At 38.8% G+C, this 24087-nt stretch overlaps 1 protein-coding gene across 7 annotated transcripts; it reads right to left on the bottom strand.

Annotated features, from left to right (window-relative positions):
* Positions 1 to 1260: 1260 nt before the first annotated feature.
* Positions 1261 to 23817, bottom strand: CLK4 (CDC like kinase 4). 7 transcript variants are annotated; one of them, XM_050794199.1, is made up of 14 exons: positions 23631 to 23817; positions 19940 to 20100; positions 19061 to 19127; positions 15213 to 15435; positions 14022 to 14112; positions 13560 to 13626; positions 10444 to 10560; positions 10190 to 10356; positions 9471 to 9565; positions 9086 to 9215; positions 6961 to 7043; positions 3877 to 3956; positions 2434 to 2524; positions 1261 to 2343 (listed from the first exon to the last, which is right to left on the bottom strand). In XM_050794199.1, the coding sequence occupies exons 2-14, from the start codon at positions 20040 to 20042 to the stop codon at positions 2203 to 2205; spliced, it is 1455 nt and encodes a 484-aa protein (XP_050650156.1). In that variant the 5' UTR covers positions 20043 to 20100; positions 23631 to 23817; the 3' UTR covers positions 1261 to 2202. The 7 variants fall into 7 exon arrangements, with proteins under 7 accessions (XP_050650156.1, XP_050650157.1, XP_050650160.1 ...); XM_050794200.1 differs by lacking the exon at positions 19061 to 19127; XM_050794203.1 differs by lacking the exons at positions 19061 to 19127; positions 23631 to 23817 and adding an exon at positions 16496 to 16554 and having other exon boundaries at positions 19940 to 20055.
* Positions 23818 to 24087: the final 270 nt, after the last annotated feature.

The raw sequence follows: 24087 nt of genomic DNA, 5'->3' as shown, positions 1-24087 counted from the left end.
TAGGCGGCTTAGATAGTACAATGGCACTGGAAAATGAAAAGGAATGAAAGGGAAAATAAAGGATAGCAAACACCTTAATCTATAGAGCTACATTGGTAGACTCAGGAAAAACTTTTTTTAAACAGCAAATGCTTCTTTAAAAAAATTATCACATATAGTTCAACTATTCTGAAATACAGTCACTGTATTTGGACTACATCAGAGGCCTAAACATAATGTATGCCAGTCATTCTACAATAAACTTTTTGTTTCAGCTTTCTTAAACTCCTAATCTACTTTAGGAACACAGTCTTACTGTATTGACAAATGTTGCCCCTAAGTAACATGGGAAACCAAACTTGGTTTCATTATTTGTCCTACAAGAAAATCCCATGCATTTTATGTTTAAAATACATAAACAGATTAGCCAGGCACAGTGGCTCATGCCTGTAATCCCAGCACACTGAGAGGCCAAGGCAGGAGGATCACTTGAGGTCAGGAGTTTGAGACCAGCCTGGTCAACACAGTGAAACCCTGCCTCTGCTAAAAATACAAAAATTAGCAGGGCCTGGTGGCGCATGTCTATAATCCCAGCCACTCGGGAAGCTGAGGCAAGAGAATTGCTTGAACCCAGGAGGCAGAAGGTTGCAGTGAGCTGAGATCACGCCACTGTACTCCAACTTGGGCAAAAGAGCAAGACTCAGTCTAAAATAAACCAAAACATAAACAGATAAAACTCCAATATTTGTGTAATGCACTTACGAAACAGGGATACTTTTAACAAAAAATGACCTATATCTGGAAATAAGCACTTAGGAATTCTACGACAAAAAATATTCCTACCTGGCTGACTGAACCATAGCAACAGACTTTTTTTTCTTTTACCCAATTAAGTAACATTTACCACATAGTGGGTTTTTCTTTTGTTTCGTTTTTTCTTTTTTTGAGATGGAGTCTGGCTCTGTCGCCCAGGCTGGAGTGCAGTGGCACAATCTCGGCTCACTGCAACCTCCGCTTCCTGGATTCAAGCAATTCTCATGCTTCAGCCTCCCGAGTAGCTGGGATTACAGGCGCGTGCCACCACACCCAGCAAATTCTTTGTATCTTTAGTAGAGACAAGGTTTCACCATGTTGGCCAGGCTGGTCTCAAACTCCTGGCCTCAGGTGATCCGCCTGCCTCGGCCTCCCAAAGTGCTGGGATTACAGCGTGAGCCACCGCGCCCGGCTCCATAGAGTTTTTATGTGAAAACAAGGACAGTAAAAGAACAACAACAAACCCTAAAGTCACAAAGTTTATGTTAACCAATCAATTAAATTCTGGAAATTTCAGCAGCACGTTCTTCCCAAAATACTTTCCAATCAAATCCTCCTTCTCCAGTAAGAATTATCATAAACATAAATTGCCTAATTAATAACCTTAATTCTTACAAGTTTACATATTTATGTCATCTGATAAACAGATGCTGGCCAATGTTAAGACTCCTAAGGACTTGGTATTAAAAACTGAAACCTCTCATCAGAATTTCTATTTTTATATCTGTGACTCACCAAACATACTTGGAAATGTCCATTTTCCAAGCTGACTTTCCAGTTAGATTTTAATCTTAAATAAAGTGTGTATGTGGTTTTCTTAAACAAACTGTCACAATGGACAAACTGGATGCCTTTCCATGAATGTCTACTTACCACCCTAATATCACCCAATGAAAAAGAATACAACACTTACACTTTAATAGAATTCTACCAGTAAACATTTTCTGAGTTTTGGTTTCTAGTACCTGCTTATTTAGAGTTAATAATAATCACCCGTTCAACAATTACAGAAAAAAAACTAAAGTTCTAAATTTGAAGTATATAAAGAATATTCCTTTAAGAATATAAGGTAGTCAAGATTTCCTTTTACTCAAAAAAAATCACTTCAGAGGTGATCTCCATGTACAAAAGGCAAGATCAATCACATTTATCACTGGACACAAAGGATATTTCAAAGGTATTTAAAAATGGTAATCTCAAAAAGAAAAATTAATTTTAATTTTTCTATTGCATTATCAAGACCACAGTTGCTTAACAAGTTAATTATGCTATTGATACAAAACATACAGTATTTACACAACTGTACAAAATAATTTAATGTTTACAAAAATATTAGAATGTTTAGTTGACTGACACAGTCTTAAGTAATCTCTTCTAGAGAAGTACATAGTAAGACCACTGATTCCCATTTCATTTCTTTTTTAATAAGTCAAAGAAAGGATGCTGCAATGCTTCATCCAAGGTAATTCTTTGAGTTGGATCATATTCTAACATTCTTCGAACCAGGTCAAACAGTTTCTCATGTTCTTCATCATGACAAAGCATAAATTCCTGGGGGAGAAATGTTTTTGTTTTAAAAAAAATTAGTAATAGTGCAAACATGTGGTTTATTTTTTTAATCTTTAATCTTTTTTCTTTTACCTTTAATGGTCTGCAGCGTCTCCTAACATATCTACCAGCAGAACTGTGTTCATCCCAATCTAGCTGGTTATGGTGAAAATACTTGCGTTTTCTACAGAAAACAAAAAATCTGGATTAGTAAAATAACAAGAGTCACATCTTTACTCTGCACCCATGAGGGGAGACATGGTAAGCAGCTCTCTCTAGGTGTATAGACTTATATTATATATATGCATACAATTTTTAAAAACCTCAGCAACAATTACATATCAGATACCTTATATCCTCCACTCTGTGAGGTTTTAGTGTCTCAACTAAGTTGTTCCTAACTATCATACATGGAACAATGTCAGCTTAAAACTAGGGGCCCCCTGGATTCAGTCCTGTAAATTCTGTTTTCACTAGATCTAGAATGGGGCTAGAAATCTTTAAACTCGCTAGGTGGCTTCTGTGGTGAAGCTGTGTTTGGAAATACTACCTTGTCTAAGAATATACAGCTGGTTAAGGACAGAATACATTTCACACTTAGAGTGATATGATTCCAAAACACAAGCTTTTTCATATTCTATGTATTACTTTTACATCACCCTAAGAAAACATTTATGCAAACGTAAACTTGAGTTTACCCCAAAAGCCATTTTGTTTACTAGATCAGTGGTCCTCAACCTTTTTGGAACCAGGAACCGGTTTCATGGAAGCAGATCTGGGGAGGAGGGATGATGGTTTGGGATGAAACTTCCACCTCAGATCATCAGGCATTAGATTCTCATAAGGAACCTGCATGCAACCTAGATCCCTTGGATGCACAGTTCACAATAGGGTTCACATTCCTATGAGAATCTAATGCCACTGCTGATCTGACAGGAGGTGCAGCTCAGGCAGTAATAATGCTCACTCACCTGCCACTCATCTCCTGTTGTACACCCGGTTCCTAGGGTTTGGGGACCCCTGCACTAGATCACAAGGTAAATATTTTTTATTATATTAGGTTTTAAAAACACGGCCGAGTGTGGTGACTCATGCCTGTAATTCCAGCACTTCGGGAGGCCGACGCAGGCGGATCACCTGAGGTCAGGAGTTCAAGACCAGCATGACTAACGTGGTGAAACCCCATCTCTACTAAAAATACAAAAATTAGCCAGGCATAGTGGTGGGTGCCTGTAATCCCACAGACTCGGGAGGCTGAGGCAGGAGAATCACTTGAACACAGGAGGCGGAGGTTGCAGTGAGCTGAGATTGCACCACTGTACTCCAGCCTGGGTGAAACAGTGAGACTCTGTCTCCAAAAAAAAAAAAAAAAAGGAGTAAGATGCAGTTACAATTTACCTCCAGTACAGGGGGAAAAAAAAAAAAGTCAAAATCTATAGTCCTTGGAATGAGCATTACAACAACGTTGAGTTTTCTGTAGTCTGAATATATGCTACTGCACGTATCCAACAAAAGGCTTTAATCTTAAAAACATACCTTGTTTTCTGAATCATGTGTTGTGGTATGGGTCCTAATATTCGTTCCATCATTGCCAGGTGCTCTTTACTATCATGAGTCTAAAAAATACAAGAAAAAGAAATTTAGCACTCTGCATTTCCCTACAAACACATTAACTTGTTCAATCTAAAATTTCAGTTTCCTTCTTTATTTGTATTTCTTATACTGTTTAAAGAATAACTGGGCAAGATTACCAGAAAAACTGTCTCCTCATTTAATCAGCTGCTTAATGAAAATTAACTACCAATACTCAATGAATAGTTCACTTGTTAACACTTACTACTCCCAGGCAACAGACACACAGTCCCAATAATTCTCTAAACAATTCTGAGTGAGGTATGTGGGAACATGAATTTCAAAGACGTTAAGATACTACCTCAAGGTCATATAGCTCATACATGAGGAAAGTTAAGCTATCAACCCATGTCAAAGCACATATCCTTAAATTAGACAGTAACAGAGCCCTGGGTAAAGTGTAATACAGAAGACTGTCAAAGACTTACAGCTGGAATGGTATGCTTCTAGAGCAGAGGGTGGCAAACTTCTATAAACGGCCGGACAGTAAATATTTCAGGCTTGGCTGGTCATGAATGGTCCCTATTGCACATTCTTCTTCTTTTTGTAAGAACAGGCACCAGGCAGGATTTCACCATGGGCCAAAGTGTGCTAACCCTTGTTCTGGAGAGCAGAGGCTTTATGCAATACTTTTAGAAGGAGTCTATCAACTAGTGCACCTTGCATATTGCTTCCAAATCGTGATACATGACAGGAAGAAATAATACTAGCTTCACATTTTAAAGAAATTCCTTAGTTTAAGAGTATTTTGCAGGGTGGAGTTAAAATATAACTCACCTCTCCAATAATGTGTACTTCATTTAAAACTCAAAGTGATTTATAATCACAAAATCACCTGAAGCATCCATTTTATATAAGTCAGATGGAAGCATTCACTTCGCTTAACTTTTTCTTGACCCTACAGCTCACCACTGCAAAACCAGACAACACCTCCCAGAACTGACTGATAACCGTGATTCTAAGACATCAAACTTATCTATAAACTCGGAGCACTGTTCAACAGGATCTCTACGGATGAGACAGAAACAGAAACCTGGTGAGGTGCCCCACAGTGAATCCATCGCTGTGCACTGCTGCCAAGTGACTCTCAGCTCATCACAGCCGCACACCCCCGCCCCGCTCTAACTACAAACCAGCCTCAACAGTGCTGAGCTGGGACCTCCAGCCCCTCTTCCCCAAACAAGACAACACAACACCTTCATCATACCACAACCCTACTTAAAGTTCTTCAATGGTTGCATCACCTAAAGCTTTCAAGAATTTACATTTCAGGCTGGGTGCGGGGGCTCACACCTGTGATTCCCAGCACCTTGGGAGGCCGAGGAGGGCAGATCACTTGAGGTCAGGAGTTCGAGACCAGCCTGGTCAACACAACAAAACCCTGTCTCTACTAAAAATACAAAAAAGTATTGTGGTGTGGTGGTTCGTGCCTGTAGTCCCAGTTATTTGGGAGGCTGAGACATGAGAATCACTTGAACCTGGGAGGCAGAGGTTGCAGTGAGCCAACGTTGCGCCACTGCACTCCCAGCCTGGGCGACAGAGTGAGACTCTATCTCAGGGAGAAAAAAAAAAATTAGATTTCAGATGTAGGTACAACTTAAGGACAGAATGGAAAAGAAAGTAGTTTCCTACTTTTTGTTTTACCAATTGTGGACTTTTTATTTTAAAAGCAAACTACCAACAACTATGACTATAATTACATAAAAGAGACATTAAAAAAAAAAAAAAAAAGCAGGAGGGATAATCTAATCTCTAAATAATGGTCAGAATGGCAATCCTAGACAACCATTTTCATTTTGGACCAGTCTACTTTTGGAAACCACTGACTTCTAGGATCAAACCAATACCCTGCAAAGTCTTTGAAGTCCTTTATGAATTGATCCTTGCCTATTGTTCTAATTTTCCCATTTATACAGGACACTGACAACGCTATTCTACCCCGAGTAGAATATGTTCATTCACTCCTCTGTGCATTTACAAATACTATTTCCTCTTCCTTATATGCCCACTGCACTCCAGTTTTCCAACTCCTCCTCTTCCTCCTATGTTCTCAGTGATGCCTTCTCTAAAGAAAGTAATTATTAACCTTTCTTGGGTTCTCCCCACCTACACTTCGTTTTTTTTATTTTTTAATTTTTTTTTGAGAGAGTCTCACCCTGTCACCCAGGCTGGAATGCAGTGGCGCGATCTCTGCTCATGCAAGCTCCGCCTCCTGGGTTCATGCCATTCTCCTGCCTCAGCCTCCCGAGTAGTTGGGACTACAGGCATCCGCCATGACGTCTGGCTAATTTTTTGTATTTTTAGTAGAGATGGGGTTTCACCATGTTGCCCAGGATGGTCTCGATCTCCTGACCTCGTGATCCACCTGCCTCGGCCTCCCAAAGTGCTGGGATTACAGGCATGAGCCACCATGCCCGGCCCTCCCTATCTACACTTTCTACATTGTTCCATCACAGCAAATGCTACACTATACTGCAATAGTTTTCCAATGTCTTTTGCATGACTTGAGGAAGATGTTGTCTCTTCACCCTTATGTACTTATACTTAGAAATGCCTAGGACATTATAGATGCTTAATACTTTAGAGTAAAATACAATCCCTTGTTGTTCCTGAATTCTTTTATAAAAAGGAGTAAGTGACCCGTAATGGCCCATCGACAGTCAACATAACCAGAACTGAAAACTGACCACATTAACACTGCTGCAAACTTATGAAGGAGCTCCACAACGTAAAAAAGGAGACAGTATGAACCATACATGAACCATGTGTTACAAACACTAATCACATGCAAAATTAACCATGATCACTCACTCATAGTAATATTTCATTCAACTGTGGTTTTAAAGAATGACCATTTTGCAAATGTAAGTTTTAGTCTTAAGAATAATGATGTATGGCAATTTTCCAATATGGAAGTCAAAACTTTAGCATGCCTTTAACATTTACAATTTGTTATGAATTATTAAATGGAATTTACTAGCCACGTACCTGAAAGACTGTGAAACCAAGGTAATATTCAATAAGAATGCAACCTATGCTCCAAACATCACAAGGCTGAGACCAACCTAAAGCTATTTTAAAACAAATAGAAACATTTTACTATGAAACAACTTTTAATTGACAGTACATTAAATCCTTCCCTATATGGGTACTCCCTTTACAGAACCCATTTGGGAGAATATGACACCAAATTCAGGGTTTATATTTTTAGTTTTACAGCAAATGCTATTCAACACACTCTCATGGTCCATATGCTCACATCAAGACACAGTATTCTAACTAGGGAGGGGTGCATGTTATGTAAAATAAAAGGGGGACTACCATTTTCCAAGTATACAACCAATTTGTGCAAATATTCCATAGTCTCTGAACTGTTTATATTATGGGAGTGCATTGCTGTTGAAACCATTATTATGCTCAGTTCATGGTTAGTCCAAGAATTTTTATGTTTTATTAGCACAAATGTAGGTTTATAATTATCCTCAGAATGAAATTACTAATCCCTTATCAATTATTAGCTTGATGCATGAGTTACTTCTTCCATTAAGAGAAATACTACTGTTTTGCACAAATTATATAAAAAATGTAATGGGAATTATAAGCAGTGTCACCTATAAGCAGAAATTACAGACCCACTGGAGCTCAGAGAGGGATCTATATATAAACATCAGGGCTGTCTATACATGATTTTATATACTTTCTCCTTCAGAATTCTCAATGACAGTATTATTCAGATCAGAATAAAACATCTAGTCGCCTTAAATCTATACTTAACTGGGAAGGAGAAAGAACCAACCACATTGATATTTTAATCTTTCAAAGATCAAATATTTAGTAAAAAAAAAACAAATGTACAAATAAAACCTACATTCAAAGACATTTCAATTACTTTCAGTATCACTGAGGTTAAAGATAAAGGAAGAAATATATTCAAGTCAGTATATATTGACTGTGACTTAAGTCATTTTTGTTAACTCCCCCACCCCAGTGTCTATCATTTGAACAAATGGATAATAATGGAGCATGGGCCAGGTGTGGTGGCTCATGCCTATAATCCCAGCACTTTGGGAGGCCAAGGAGGGTGGATCACGAGGTCGGCAGTTCGATACCAGCCTGACCAACATGGTGAAACCCCATCTCTACTATAAATACAAAAAAATTAGCTGGGCATGGTGGCAGGTGCCTGTAATCCCAGCGCCTTAGGAGGCTGAGGCAGGAGAATAGCTTGAAACCAGAAGGCAGAGGTTGCAGTAAGCCGAGATTGCTCCACTGCACTCCAGCCTAGGCAATAAAAGCAAAACTCCATCTCAAAAAAATAAATAAATAAAATATATAAATGAGCTGGGCGTGGTGGTGTGCACCTACAATCCCAGCTACTCAGGAGGCCGAGGCAGGAGAATCGCTTGAACCCGGGGACGGAGGCTGCAGTGAGGTGAGACTGCACTACTGCACTCCAGCCTAGGTGACAGAGTGAGACTCTGTCTCAAAAAAATAAATAAATAATGGAGCATAGTTTCTACCTATTAACACATATAAAGTCTGTAAATGATAGAGCTTGGACCTCATAAAAGTTTTCTTTTTAGATCAGGCACCGTGGCTCACACCTGTAATCCCAGCATTTTGGGAGGCCAAAGCAGGCAAATCACGAGGTCAGGAGTTGGAGACCAACCTGGCCAACACGGTGAAACCCCATCTCTACTAAAAATACAAAAAATTAGCTGGGCGTGGTGAAGGGGGCCTATAAGCCCAGCAACTTGGAAGGCTGAGGCAGGAGAATCACCTGAACCCAGAAGGCAGAAGTTGCAGTGAGCCGAGATCGCGCCACAAAATCACATTTCTTTGATGCATTTAGCTAACAGAGCCTGTTTTCTTATGATCATTTAAGATTTACTTGTTCAAAAATAACCACCACCTGAAATATCTTTCACAGGCAGTATCACATGTTTACCACTCAGGAAAAGTATAGCAATGTCCACACATTTTTTATGAAAACAGAAAACGTTTTCTGAATCCTGCTAAGATCATACTTCCCCACACCACCAGTAAAGCTGTAAAGAACAAAAATCTCTTATTCAATTATAATATCAGAAAGACTGGTGTCTTGTCTACTGACCCAAAATGACCTCGGGAGCTCTGTAGTGCCGGGTAGACACCAAAGTACTGTGATGTTCATCATCATACGTTGCACTTCCAAAGTCAACAACTTTGATATCTGTGTTTTTCAGTGTGCGTTCATCACGTTTCTAGAGAGATACAGTTGAGTAAATATGAAATTCAACAGATATGAAATATTTTATAGCACTACTCAAAAGGCCAGCACATGAATTATCTTCTTGATTGTCAAAATAAGCTCATGAGAAAGGCAAAGAAGGATTACTTCTTTTCAGTTAAACATCAGGATATAATGAAGCTCAGGAGTGAAATTCCTCATCCAAAGATCATCAAGTTAAATTAATTTTAAAGACAACCACCAAAAGTAAAACAAGTCTTTAACTTACCATTTTAGAATTATATTTGACTACATAGTCAGACTTCACAAATAAAATATTTTCAGGCTTCAGATCTGTATGGGTTAATTTATTATGATGTAAAACTACAAGAGAACAAAAACACATTATTAGTTTCACTTACAAACTTAATTTGTACTACCAGGAAAGGAGGACTGGCAAAGGATACAGTGGTTAAGAGACATTTCACCTTTACTTGTAAAATGTCTATTTTTTTAGTGACATTTGGATATATAGCTTTTATAATAAAAACAAGTTTCCTGGTGCTTAAAGATTTATCTTAATTGTTAAGGAGGTAAAATACAAAAAATATTTAAAAATAGAGATTTATCACCGGCCATGGTGGCTCATGCCTGTAATCCCAGCACTTTAGGAGGCCGAGGGGAGCAGATCACCAGGTCAGGAGACCTAGACCATCCTGGCTAACACTGTGAAATCCTGACTCTACTAAAAATACAAAAAATTAGCCGGGCATGGTGGCGGTCGCCTGTAGTCCTAGCTACTCAGGAGGCTGAGGCAGGAGAATGGCGTGAACCCAGGAGGTGGAGCTTGCAGTGAGCCAAGATAGTGCCACTGCACTCCAGCCTGGGCGACAGAGCAAGACTCCATCTCAAAATAAATAAATAAATACATACATACATATACACATACATACATACATACATACATACATACATACATAAAAATAAAGATTTATGAAGTGTACTTACAATTTATTGACTGGCAGATCTGATATGCCATCTGCCTGATGTGGTCAATTTGAAATGGCAGAAAGCTGTTTTCTTTAATGAAATCGTAAGTACTAAGCCCCAGCAGTTCAAACACAATACAAACATGACCATGATGATCAAACCATTCCAGCATCTGGACACATCGGCTAAAAGAGAGCAAAATAATAATTCAGTTTACGCAAATCTGAATATTTCATGTAATAAGATGGCTCCTAGGTTAAATTTATACTTACAAGACACTATTGGGATCAGTACTATTTAAGTGCTCTAATACTTGGATTTCTGAACGAGCTGCTTCACGGTAACGGCCTACGTTTTTTACGATTTTCACTGCTACATGCATGCCATCCCTTAAAAATAAAATTAAGATAAAAATGATAAATGTACCGGAGTGAGTTGAAGCCATGTTATGCTCTAAAGCATAATCTTAATTACCAGTTCCTCTATGCCTTTTAAAATAATCTTTCAGAACACATTATAGCAGATTCCATATAACATCTTCTCAAAACATTTTGATAAAATACATGAAGTGATAATTCCCTTAATACTTATGAGTTTTAACATTTGCTCCCAGAATTTTAAATTTAATTACATTTTATACAACAACAGTTTTAAAATATATATACAATTGTAAACCAAAAATAGAATATGCTACTGTTGAAAGTATTCATTCATTTACCAGGCTAGGCCTACTCTGTGCCAGGCAATGCATAGGTATTAGTGATTAAAAGACATGGTGTGTCCCTACGTACTTTGAAGTCTAATGGAAAAGACAGACACATAAACAACTTAGACTTCTTCACAGAAGAGGCAGCACAGAACTGAGTCCTGAAAGATAGCTGGGAGTTTGTCAGACTGGGAGGGAAACATCCAGGTAAAAGAGACACCAACTCTAAGTAATGAAGCCCAGAAAAACCTTAGCAGATGCACTGATGCAAGTATACAGAAACAGCTGCAGGGGAGGGCACTGGGCTTTAAGACTGGGGCATCTGTAAGAATGCTTCCTAAAAAGCATAGAGCCATGAATGTTTCAAATCTTCTACTTCTCTTTGTCTTCCTTTTTAAACCTAATCTACCTACAGATGAGCCAGCATTCAAGCCTTCTTTTTCACTATGGCCCTTCCACTTTAAAAACCATACCCATCTCTTACTAGTATAACAAGATGTATGCCCTAGGCTATAAAAAACATTTGGGGCAAACAAACACGTATTCTAATGGCTGGATAGGAAACCTTTTTCCGCATCCAGTGGTTTCCTATTCATTGCTTTCAACAAGGCCCCAATGAATGTGAACTGATAAGTCACTAAACAAATTTTTTGATGTTTGGCATACACCTCAAGACTTAAAAGAACTCTAGTAAGATTACTGTGACAAAGCTTCTACTCCTATCTATTTAATTATATGACCAAAAAGTTTTCTCAGTGCTTGTATCCATAAAAACGAAAAAAGAAAACAAACAATGCTAAACAGTTAGATATTTATCTATGGCTACATGTCCTCATTTTTTTAGAGGCCTCAACCACCCCAAGAAAGGAAACATTCCAGGCCAGATATGGTGCAGGGGTGTGCCACACGTGACTACAGGCTCACACCTGTAATCCCAGCACTATGGGAGGCTGAGGCAGGAGGATCACTTGAGGCCAGGGGTTCCACACCAGCCTGAGCAACATAGTGAGACCCCATCGCATTAAAAAAAATTTTTTTAAAGATACATTTCATTAAATACACCAAGACTTAGACTTTCAAGAAATTCTAAAAGGACATTAATGGGATGACTAGTGAAATCTGAATATAGTCTGCAGATTAGTTGGCGAAATTTGAAAACATATATATGTATAATGATAAAGTAAATCTTATAAAATGTTAACATTTGGAAAATCTGGGTGAAGAATACATGGGAATTCTTTGAACTATTTTATTAACTTTTCTGTAAGTCTGAAAATATTTCAAAATACTTTAAAGTTCAATTTACCTTCACATATTTGTTACAGAAAAGCAAAATGTGGGGATAATTTAGGAAAATATTTATGGAAAGTGAAATGAAAATAAATTCAATAATAAAACATTTCTAAGTATTCAAGAAGAGTTTATGGATGATGGTAGGTGCCACGCTGCTATGGTATTTAGATTCCCTCAAATGCATTTAAAGAGAGGTAAGCTTTATTTCTTAATATTAATATTTATATCCAGTTGGAAATTACATCCTTCCCAAATAATTTATGATAAAAAATTTTAAGTCGTTTTTAGAAATGTGTAGTTTCACTAAAGTTCTAAGAGCTTCACTTACAAAAAAGTTTGCAAGCCACAAAATAGAGGTCCTAGAGGAAAACAGTAAAATGAGGCACAAAGGGTCAAATCACAAACTTTATTCTCTAGGCTCTAGATGATAAAATTTCTTTATAGTTTAGGAAGCTAACTCTTAACATTTAAGATTAGACATGCTTTATTGCCTCTGTAATCTGAAATTGCCAAATCTTGTATACAGGGTCAAGGCCCTCAGTTCTAGAGTTCTGGGAAATTCCTTCACTTGAACATCCACTTTAATTTCAATGATTTCCCCGCTGAAATTGGTCATTTTTTTTTTTGAGACGGATTTTCACTCTTGTTGTCCAGGCTGGAGTGCAATGGCGAACCTCCGCCTCCCTCCCCTCCCGGGTTCAAGTGATTCTCTTGCCTCAGTCTCCCAAGTAGCTGGGATTACAGGCACGCGCCACCACACCTGGATAATTCTGTATTTTTAGTAGAGACAAAGTTTCTCCATGTTGGTCGGGCTAGTCTCGAACTCCCAACCTCAGGTGATCTTCCTGCCTTGGCCTCCAGAAGTGCTGGGATTACAGGCGTGAGCCACTATGTCTGGCAGTCAGCATTCTTAAGATCCACATTCATGGTAAATTAATCATACACAGTTCAAGAAATTTTGGTAAGTAATTTACCCCTAAAACACGTGGCTACCATTTAAAATATATTCCATCTTGGCTGGATACAGTGGCTCAGGCTTATAATCCCAACCTTTTGGGAAACTGAGGCGGGTGGATCACTTGAGGTCAGGAGTTTGAGACCAGCCAGGCCAACATGGTGAAACCCCATCTTTTACTGAAAATACAAAAACTAGCTAGGTGTGGTGGCAGACTCCTGTAATCCCAGCTGCTCCAGAGGCTGAAGCAGGAGAATCACTTGAAGCCAGGAGACAGAAGTTGCAGTGAGCCAAGATGGCGCCACTGAACCCAAGCCTGGGCAACAAAGGCCCTATCTCAAATAAATAAATAAATTAAATTAAATTTCATCTAAATTATGAATCTTTCCCCACCAAAAATATCAGAATGTTCAAAAAGGAAAAAACAAACTTACATGCCATGATCAATGCACTCTACAACTTTGCCAAAGGCTCCTTCACCCAAAGTGTCCACGATTTCATCTAAAGTGAGGAGGGAAAAAGAGGTGTAAGTACCTGAGTACAAATTGTCTAGTTATTCAAACAATGAATGCTTAAGTGTGGAATATTTTCAAATGATCTCTATCAAAGCATAACTAAGGTTTCAGCACTCAAATTATTTTAGTTTCAGCTGCTACAAAAACAATTAGATAGAGCTATATTTCTTGCTCTAATCTCAAATTCCACTGATTATTTTGGAACTTTAGAATAGAAATATTTAAATTCTACAGAAAAGAAGAAATACAAAAGAACAAACAAACCCACAAAAAACAAAATAAAAAAGCAATGAAGAGTTCTTTAGCCCCCCGCTGACAAACTATTCTTAAAAAGATTATTCTTTCTGCAAAGTTTAAAAAGTGTTGAAAAATATTCTATACATCTTGCTCTTAGAACGTCTCCACTTTGACAGATCAGGTGACCCTCCTCATCATCCTCTATACTCCTGGATCTTTTCCTTCGGTGGCTCTTCTGGAACGGCAAGTGGGCAGCACCAAGATCGTCCAGCCAATCAATATATCAGAGTGAATTCAGGGCAGAATACGCAATTCATTCAGCGGGGAGATATTCAGGCATTCAGATAAGCACCAGGCCACGAACAGTTGGCAGGAGCAATTTCAAATTCAGTCCCCAGAAATTCACAGGGCACAGTTTATGTTACAGAAGAAAAACATGGCAAGGAACAGATTTTCAGATAAGATACTTAAAGTGGCAATAGAAAAAAACAACACAATTGTCTCTTTAAAATACTGATTTAATTGAAGTCTGAAATTTAAAGAATGCAATGTCATGATTTACTTATCTCTTGCTATAAATAGCATATGCTGTGAATTGAGATGTCTAGTTTGTCAGAAAAATGTTTTAAAATGTCAAGACTATTTGAAATTATTCTAATTTAGCAATATTTTAAAATATACATGATTAAAATAAAAGGGGAAATAAAGGCTAGTTAATTTCAATGTTCAATCTAATAAAAACTAGTTTTACTGAAGAAAACTTGGGGAGAAGCTAATTCAAAGTTCACTGTTCAAGCAGGTGAAGATGTCTGAGTACAAAAAAAAAGGGGTGGGCAGACTATTTGGATGTTTCCCATTCAGCACCCATTTTCACAACTTCAAAAGAATTCACTGCAGACAATGACGCACTGTGCTATGGAACTATGCTCTATGTAGGTTAGTAACATTTAGGTATCCACCAGTGCAATGTTTCACATTTGTTTTCAAGTACCAGATAAAGGGTTTCTAAGGGGAAAAAAAATGCTTAAGATGAAAGATGGGTGCATGATTTTTTTGTAAGAATATGTTACAAATACAAAAATATTATTATTAAAATCAATAAACTCATGATCTGGTCTGCAGAATATGAGGAAATGTGGGCAAATGAGGGCTAATAAATATATAGATCAGCTACAAGAATCTGGAGGTTTCCTTTAAGGATTTGAGTAACATAAATACAATTATAATATATCCAAATAGTATTTTATATATATATAAACAATTAGAAACTTATCAGCTCATTAAGAGTACACACAAATAAAACTCCACTCAAAATAAAAACAAAATCAATCATACCGAACGTGACTGATGACTTGAACAGTGTCTATTGCGCTTCCTTTTAGGACTGCTTCTCCTGCTGCGGACTGAAGATTTACTGCAGTGGATTCGATAACCGCTTTCAATGTCTCTGTGATAATGTCTAGGAACATATCCTTCACAGTAGTCATTCCTGTATTCGTCAACGTATCTCCGGTCCCGATAATCTCGCTCATTCAAGGACCTTGCTTCTAAATAATGACTGCAAACACATTAAAAGATTTCAAATTATTCTCTTCATTCTGCGATAATGTGGTTCAAACAAAACATTTTTCTCAAAAATTCTTGGTTTAAACAGGTAACTCAATATAAGAAAAAAATTCAAACAGATGAATTAGCATTTATATTTATCTCACAAAGCTTAAGAAATAATTTTACTTCAACAAACAAGCAAATGGGCCCATTATAGAGATTGCTGACAAGCATTTCACATCGAGGAATAAAGCTTGAGTCACATCATTAATTTAGGTCCAGTGTTTACTTAAGTGTTCCTTTACCTTCTGCACCTGTATCTAAGCTGTCTTAATCTCTCACAGAGGTACAATCAGAGGCAGGCAAAAACGATTCCTTTGTCTTTTAATGTAAGAGCATTTTAGATATCCCTGGCACACAGAGAATTCTTTCATGAAAGGTACATTAGAGCTATAAGGAGCCTTAAATGTATTCCAGCCCTTTCATTTTACCGACGACTAAATTAGGAACCCTAGAAGAAAAATGATTTGCCAAGGTTGTATAGCACATTAGTGACAAAAACTAAAATATTTTCTAACCGCTATTATACAAGCCAATTTTATTACACACATCATCTATCATGTCTCCTCTACTCTTTGCATTTCTAGCCTTGTTATTCCTGTTTGAGATATAGACAACGTAGCTTTTGAGGACTGCCTCATGTGCCAAAGGCATCTAAAATATATCCCCCTAAAGAACGAAAGGGATCCTGCAGTTTAGAATTACAGTAGTTCTACCACCGTACTTCCCTTTGCATTTCTAATTTCCTGTCATTCCTGTTTGAGAAGTATGTAAGAAACAACAGAAGCCACCATCCTCTAGTGCCATAGTGCTTTAATCTACAGATCCCTTTGAAAATCTGCTGGAAGCCATGGACTCTCTTCCCCAAGAAACACATAAACAAAACTTGGCAAGGATTTTCATTGGTCATGGACCTCAGGATGTCAATGGATCCCAGTTAAGTAGCCTTGATCTGATGGAAAGAAAAGGACATAGATTCATTTGGCCCAGTTTCCCGTCCCCCTCTCTACCTGGGATGAGTGTCCTCTTCAACAGAGTGCGAAGCTTCAAGAGGGATGCACATGGAGCACTGAGGGAGAGAGGGGACACCTGCCCAGTCAGACAAATCGGCTAAAATAATCCTAACAAGCAATGGAGTGACGGATGTTGACTAGATTGCCCTCACCAACCCCTTTCCTTTCCCCAGAGTACGATGTCATTCTTTTTCCCAGGGGGCTCGTTTTGGCAGAAATAGAAGCATCTTTACAACTACTACCCAATAGGGCTAGTATCAAATCCAGGCTGGGGAGATACAGAAACCTGGTTCTCTCTCCCTAGCGTCAGCTTTAAGTGGTATTTATTGGAGAAACAACTCCGGATATTTGGGTAAGACTGTGGGCAGTCTAGATTAGAGATCTGATCAGTTGGCTTGGAACTGTCAGGGAGACCACCAACACAATAAGCTAGAAGTGACCATACTCTTAAGGGCATCCTTCCCATAAAAGTCCAAAATCCTTCTACTAGAAAAAACTAACAGTAACAATCTTTAGCTGGAATACTGCATGAAGTTAGAGCTGCTAAGCCATAAACAATAATATAGAGTAACAAAACATGGAGTGAACACCATGAGGACAAACTAAAAGGATGAGAGTCTCTTCAACAGACAATGGCCAATGACCAAGGCTGAGAGATTATATAAACAAAGTCTACAGAATTACACAGGCTATGGAAAGGGTAGACAGGATGAACAGACTGATTTAATTTTTTAAAATATCCACTGAATGCCCAGTGAATATTTCACTATAGCCTTTAAAATAGCCAAGACGGATGAGGGTAAGGGCATTCGTTTTTATATATCCACAGGTCCTGTGGGAGATAAAAAAAAAAATTATATAAGGCAAAGTCCCTGCCAACAAATAATGAACAACTTGAGATTACTCACATAAAAATGAAACAAAATCCAACAATGTAGGAAATTCTAAAAAGTTACAACACATGAGTGCTTAGAGTCAGAGATGGGGAAAAAAATCTGTTTAAAATGGTCAGAAAATAATTACAAAAAAGATGGAAATAGAGTTGCATCTTAAAGGGAAGCCAGGATTTGGACAAAATAGAATACAGAAGAAATTCTGGTGGAGAAGAATGGCATGTTACCATCTTAAATTCATATGGCACTTTTAGCCACAATGGCTTAGAGATGGATTTGTCTATGCATTACTCAGGAAAAAGGCAATCCCGGCAAGACCAATTTTCACACAGGGGAATGTAGACAAATAAGTAAGCTGAGAATAGCATCATTAAAAGCCCTGCATGCTAGGCTAAAGAGTATTTCTCAAAAGACGGTCTATTTATCAGCAATATCAAATATGGAGTTCTTATTAAAAATGGTAACCCTGGGCCTCAAGTCATACTCACTGACTCTAAATCTGGTCAACATACCTCCAAGGTGATTCTTATTCACACTAAAGTTGGAGAATCACTGCTTTAAGACTTGATACTTTATGTTACAGGCTTCTATGCACAATATAAAGATAGGGTTTACAGCCACATCAGTCTTTCTAATGCAGAATGGATTAACTAAGCCTGTAGAAAGGGAGACCAATTCACAGGCTACCTTCAAAAGACAAATCATAAAGAAAAGACACTATGCAACATATATATGACAAATGGTTAAAATAATATGTCATAAAAAGCTCTTCTAAATCAATAAAATATACTTTAATAAACAGGCTAAGAATAAAAAGATGTTCAAATGATCAATACTTATGTGACAGTGGACAAATTTGTTAGAAATTTAAAAATTCAGTTTAATCAAAACATTATTCTTGGCCTTTCAAAACAGCCAAGATTGGTGAGAGCATGAAGGGGCACGTTGTATAATTTGGCAAACTTTCTAGAAAAAGAAATATGAACCTGTAGCAAGAAACTTTTAAGAGTTCATATCCTTTACCTTAAAAATGCTTCTTCTTGGAGTGTATTTTCAGGAAATAATCAGCAGCAAAGATTTAGAAACAAAGATTTTTTTTTAATTATAATTTTACAGCTAAATAATTGGGACTAATATCCTATAGAGATTACCATTTTTATACTTTTCTGCATTTTTCAGTTTTTTGTTATTTTATAAAAACACTCAAAGTTTTTGATCTTCAAAATTAGAACATTCTGGATTATGGTGAATGTTGACCACCAAACACATCTGGTACCAATGTCAAAGAAGGTATTGGCCTGGTGGTTAACTGGACTCAGTATCATGTTTATGTAATTAACTATGAGCATGAATGAATTGTTCATCACTCGTATCACTTCCTTTCTACATATATAACGTATAATTATCCTATTATCCAATGAGTAACTAGTACTATGACGTTAAGCCTTAGGGTTTTTTGTATTTATTAATAGTGGGGTACAGATAGTTTTCTTTAGTATACTGTACATTAATTATTAATTATTTCTGGTCTTTGAAATCCTGCCATAAACCTTCCCACTTCCCCTTATATAACAATGTGTATGAAGCATGATTTGTCTGCACTGACTACAAATAAGCTCAGTTTGGCAGAACAAGTCTGTTAACGTGGAGAAGGAAAGAAATTACATACTGTTTTTTAAAGTAACCCCAGCTGGCTAATTTAGAAAGCAATCTGGTAAACAGTCCCAATGGAACATCTGCACAAAACAAGAAGAAAACAGAACCAACAAAACAAACGAAAAAGGGAAATTAATGAAACAGTGAAAGAAACCTACCTAGCCTTTCTTTAATCATTTAGAACTTTAAGATTCCTTTAATTCTATATAAATGTATTACCTCCAAATTTTACATTGGTAAGAATACAACACAACAGGACACACGCTGTTGCAAGTTTTTTATTGAGGCCATTTCCCAAAATTACTAGCTACGACCTATGAAAACAACAGTTCTTAAACAAAGCCAGCTTCTAAAAATCCCAAACAAACATATCTCTTGGCCTCATCTACAAATACAATACAGTGTTTAAGTGACTAATAATACATGTTGCTTTTCTCTGTTGGAGTAACTCCTCCCCTATAAAACCCTATCTGATTTCTGAAACACTTAATGAGCACTACAACATACACGTCTCCCTCTTATATACAAATTAAAGGTACGCATTGGGCATTCGATCACTATTACTTAACTTTTTGTGTGTCATCTCCCTAGTCACGTTACTGGCAGCTGGGACGCACCATGTTATTTAATACATTTTACATTCACTTACTGATCAACTGTCTCCTACCACTCCCAGGGAGACAGACATACATAAGGATAAGAACTTTGTTTTATTCACAGCTGCAGCCTCAGCACCTATAGTCTAGTCTAAAATAAGTACTCAAATATTTTCTAAATGAGTATTTGTTGACTGAATTATAAAACAATTTGACAGATGAAAGCTATACAAGCAAATGACAAATCATTTAAAACTATTAGAGCTACAATGCTACTAGTTCAAGAGTTGATTTACCAATCAGATTCTTTAAACTGGTGACATGGTTTACAATGCCTGTTCTCTTGTGTGCTACTATGAGATCTCCTCTTCCGCTTGTGACTTCCACGGTAGCTTTCATGTCCCCAGCTTTCTCTGTTATCCCAATCAGGGCAGTGAGTTCGTTTGGAATGCCGCATCTGTTGATAGAAATGAAAAGGGAATTGAGGAGGTTATAGATGTGTGATAGGTAAAATATTATATATTAATATTATTTATCAAAACCCAACACACAGGGTCTTAGAGGCTCCAAATTCTTTTTAGGTGGTAATGTTTCCCAAGGCACTGGTATGTCAGATGACTGCTAAGAAGCATAGAGATCTAGTATTAAACTGTGGGTAATACTGATACCTTAAGACATTTTTTTTGAATTCTGATTACATCCAGGACAAATTCTCAGCTTGGTGCTTGTCTTCAACTAACACTTGCAAACTGACTTTTTAAAAATTAAAAAAAAAAAAAAAAAAAAAAAAAAAGGGCCAAATGAAAAGGTTCAGGGGTACCGTTTCCAGCGGACAAGAGTATTTAGCTAAAAATTAGTAACTTTTTTGTTTTATTTATCTTGTTTTGTTACTTTCTACTTATTAGTGATTTTCCAATTAAGTCACTGACATATTTTCTTTTAAAAATGTTAACATTAAAATGTGAGCTGATTTAAGGAGAAATAATATCACAGTGTCATGCAGCTTTGGCAAATTACTGTAATACAAATAACTTTAGTGCGAGACAAAAATACTTAGGGATACTAAATATGGGAGGTGACTTTGTTTTAACTGTAAAGAGCTATTCAATGATGAAGCTTTTTTTTCTCAAATTCTCCAAAGTTCTTTTCTCTAAATCTCAGAATGACTCTAAGCTTTGGGAATATTAGTTCTGTGTGGATAGAACACAATATTCAACAGAGAAACTGAAGACATATAAAAAGGTGATTTTTAGGCCGGGTGCAGTGGCTCATGCCTGTAATCCCAGAACTTTGGGAGGCCAAGTCCAGGAGTTTCAGACCAGCCTGGGCTACATATAATGAAACCCCGTCTCTACAAAAAAAATTTTCTTAATGTTTATGTGATTTTATGAACTCATTTTCTCTATCCAACAAGTTCATTTTCTTATCCAGCAGTTATTCTTAAACTTAAAATCTATTTGTAGTAAATCTGAAGTAACTCTGAAAAAGAAATCAGCCTACAAGGATGCACACTGAAGCATGGTCACAGTGAAATCAAACGATAACAGTGACATCTGACTCTATTTACAAACTCCAATGCATAACCTGGTTCCTTCCAGGCTCAGCATCTGTGCTCAAACAATATAACCCCTATCTGTCTCTCCCGATCTTAATTATTTTCCAAAGCACAATCAGGTCCAAACTCTGCTGAACAGGGTAGTTTAAATGGTAAAAAGAGAAGAATTTCACAATTCAGTAAGGAGCTGAAAAAAGCTAAAATGGAGTAAAATCCACTTAGTTAACCTCATTCAGCTTGCCCAAATGACTAATAAGCAAACAAATGCAAGTAGAAATTTAAATGATTTTAAATGGATTAAAGGCTTTGAAATGAGGCAGCTTCAATTCTTCTGGGAGGTATTCCACAAGAAAGTATGTGTCACACCATCAGAGTCTGATTGCCACCAGTCAGTCAGATATTTTCATTCATTCTCTTGCTGATTCTAATTCTATACCCATCAGGCATCCTTCTAATGTGGCTCTTAGCTTACTTTACAGAGGAAGAGAAGGCACTGATCAGGTCAAACAGAAATTCTAAAACTCTTGTTAGCGTCTCAATGGAAGTGAGCATTCCGGTTTGATACAAATGGAGTCACTTCCATATTGGAACGTGACGTGAGTAACAGCACAAATTTACTTGAGGCAAAAGGCCAGAACATAAACTTTCTTCGTTAGAGCTATCAAGAAAAATTTACGGTTGGGCGCAGTGGCGCCTCATCCCTTGAGCCCAGGAATTCGAGACTAGCCTGGGCAACAAGGTGAAAGCCTGCCTTTACAAAAAATACAAAAAATGAATCGCACATGGTGACTTGAGCCTGTAGTCCCAGCTACTGAGGAGAATCACTGAAGCCCAAGGAAGTCAAGGCTTCAGTGAGCCATGATCACGCCATTGCATTCCAGTATGGACGACAGTGAGACCCTGTCTCAAAAAAAAAAAAAAAAAAAATTAATAAATAAATAAATTTCAAGTGCAATTCTTCTGAACCGTTCCGTCAAATACCAAAGTTGTATTTTAACCACATCAGGAACTCAGCTTGGTTAAATATTTTTAAATCATAGCAAGCAAAATCACATCTGATGACCGAGGGTTATTATTATCAACCTCCATTATTATGAAGTTTTTTCAAGACTTCTGTGTCTACCTCCGTTTTGTTTTTTCTTCTTCTACTGTAAGTCTGCCACAACCAGCTAACCTCCAGCAAAACAGAATTCTCAAATTATGAGTTAATATGCAAACATTAAAATAAGAACGAGCTCCCTTGTGAGAGTACAACATTTTTCTCAAGTTCGCTACTTCAAATTTAATTCAGCTGTTAGTCCCAGCCTCTGACCTCCCCCACTCACCCTGCAATGTTCAAAAATATTTTATCTGGAGGCATAAAGATCACCCCACCCAGGTTCTATGTGGTAAGGTTCCTTCGCATACACAAAAAAGAAGTTATCTAGAATCATGACACTGCCTCTAATTAATAAAGGACCCTGCGTGCTAGAATAACCAGGTATCTTTCAAAAACTAATGACACAATGCATCTCATATGTAGATCCAGCGCCACCGCCCTTAAGATCCTGTAGTTCTTGACAACTTAACGCTATGTACATGGCTTAAAAACATCGAAATAGGTTATAAGTTTAGGATTGGAGGGCTCCAAGAGGACTGCATTTAATGGGTTACAAGCCAGTAGGGGTGTGTAAAAAGCACAATCGCACAGGACAGCTATGAAGCAAGACAAAGTGGCTGGCAAGTTCAGTTTGCGGGGCGGTTTCCTAAGGCTCGTATAAGCATATCTGGGCTATTTAGGCAACCAGGGATAATAAGATGCAAAACTACCAGAAATGCAGGTTCGCTGCAACAATGCTGTGTTCAGTATAGCACAGAGGAGTAGCCTCCGCAAATTTCCACCTCTCACAAGCACCTACTGCCCTCAACCACCTGGATTTGCGCGGACGCCCGGTACCCACCTCCCGGCTCCCGGGAACCCGGCCAGTGCCTCTGGCGCACTCAACACAGGGGCAAGTGCTTGACTCGGGAAAACCCCCCAAACGCTACAAACGGCCCAGGCCAGGAATCCAGGGAAAGACCTGATCTCCGACAACACGAACGCCGGAGACGGCTCTCGAAAAGTCTCCCGACAGGTCCTCGCGCCCGCCGGCTGGAAGAGGTCCCGACAGACTTAACCACAAGCCGCGCTCGCCAGCCAGCAGGGCACGGCCAGCCCAGGGCCTCCGGAGCCGCGACGCGAGCGGCCAGGGCCCTCAGAGAAGGGTCAGCGGCAGAACCGCGACGCCCAGGCAACTTTCGGTGCTTCCGGCGCGCACCAGCCGAGCAGTGCCCCGCAGAACTCCTCAGCTCCACCAGCCCAGGCCCCTAACGCGGTCGTTTCTCCGACACCTAGCTCGGGGACCTAAAGACCGACAGCCGCCTGGCCCCGCACACACCACCGGCAACCCTACCTCCGCAAAAGCAAATGGCCCTTCGGGCGAGAAATGTCGCCAAACTGCCGTCTTCCTTCCTCGGCCGCTGCGACAAACACCCCACAAAATGGCGGCAACGCCGTCGCCCTACAATCCCCCGGGTCGCCTCTAGCGCCACCTACGCCGCGCGAACGCGCCTGCGTGACACAGCCTTGCGCGCTCCCGCCGCTCCACGTAAGGGCGGGGCTCCACGTGACGTAAGAGCAGGACCCGAGCCTCTGCACTGCGGCTGCGCGGCCCAAGCATTTCTTCCCCCGGCCCCGCCCCGACTCCCTGCCGACCCCGCCCCGACTCAGTCCCGAGGCCTCTGGGCGGAGAAGGTGTTTAAGGTCTCGACGGGCTTGGGTGGAACCGGGAAGGAACGCCCGTGTCCCGCCCTAAGTGTGTAACGCGTGTCTGCCCTTTGAGGTGGAGTTATGCTGAGTGCGGCACCTCT

This window comes from Macaca thibetana, chromosome 6 (assembly GCF_024542745.1).
Source record: "Macaca thibetana thibetana isolate TM-01 chromosome 6, ASM2454274v1, whole genome shotgun sequence".
NCBI classification, from domain to species: domain Eukaryota; kingdom Metazoa; phylum Chordata; class Mammalia; order Primates; family Cercopithecidae; genus Macaca; species Macaca thibetana.
Note: the sequence above shows the minus strand (reverse complement) of the source record. Positions and strands in the feature narration are given on the sequence as shown.

Excerpts from the sequence above, each read along its gene's own strand:
- CLK4 (XM_050794199.1), bottom strand. The coding sequence starts at position 20,042 with ATGAAAGCTACCGTGGAAGTCACAAGCGGAAGAGGAGATCTCATAGTA. Across the intron at positions 15,436-19,060 it reads TGGGGTTACTTTAAAAAACA|TCATTATTTAGAAGCAAGGT; the intron begins GTATGTAATTTC and ends ATGTGTTTGCAG. Across the intron at positions 13,627-14,021 it reads AGACGTTCTAAGAGCAAGAT|ATGAAATCGTGGACACTTTG; the intron begins GTATAGAATATT and ends TCCTCACTTTAG.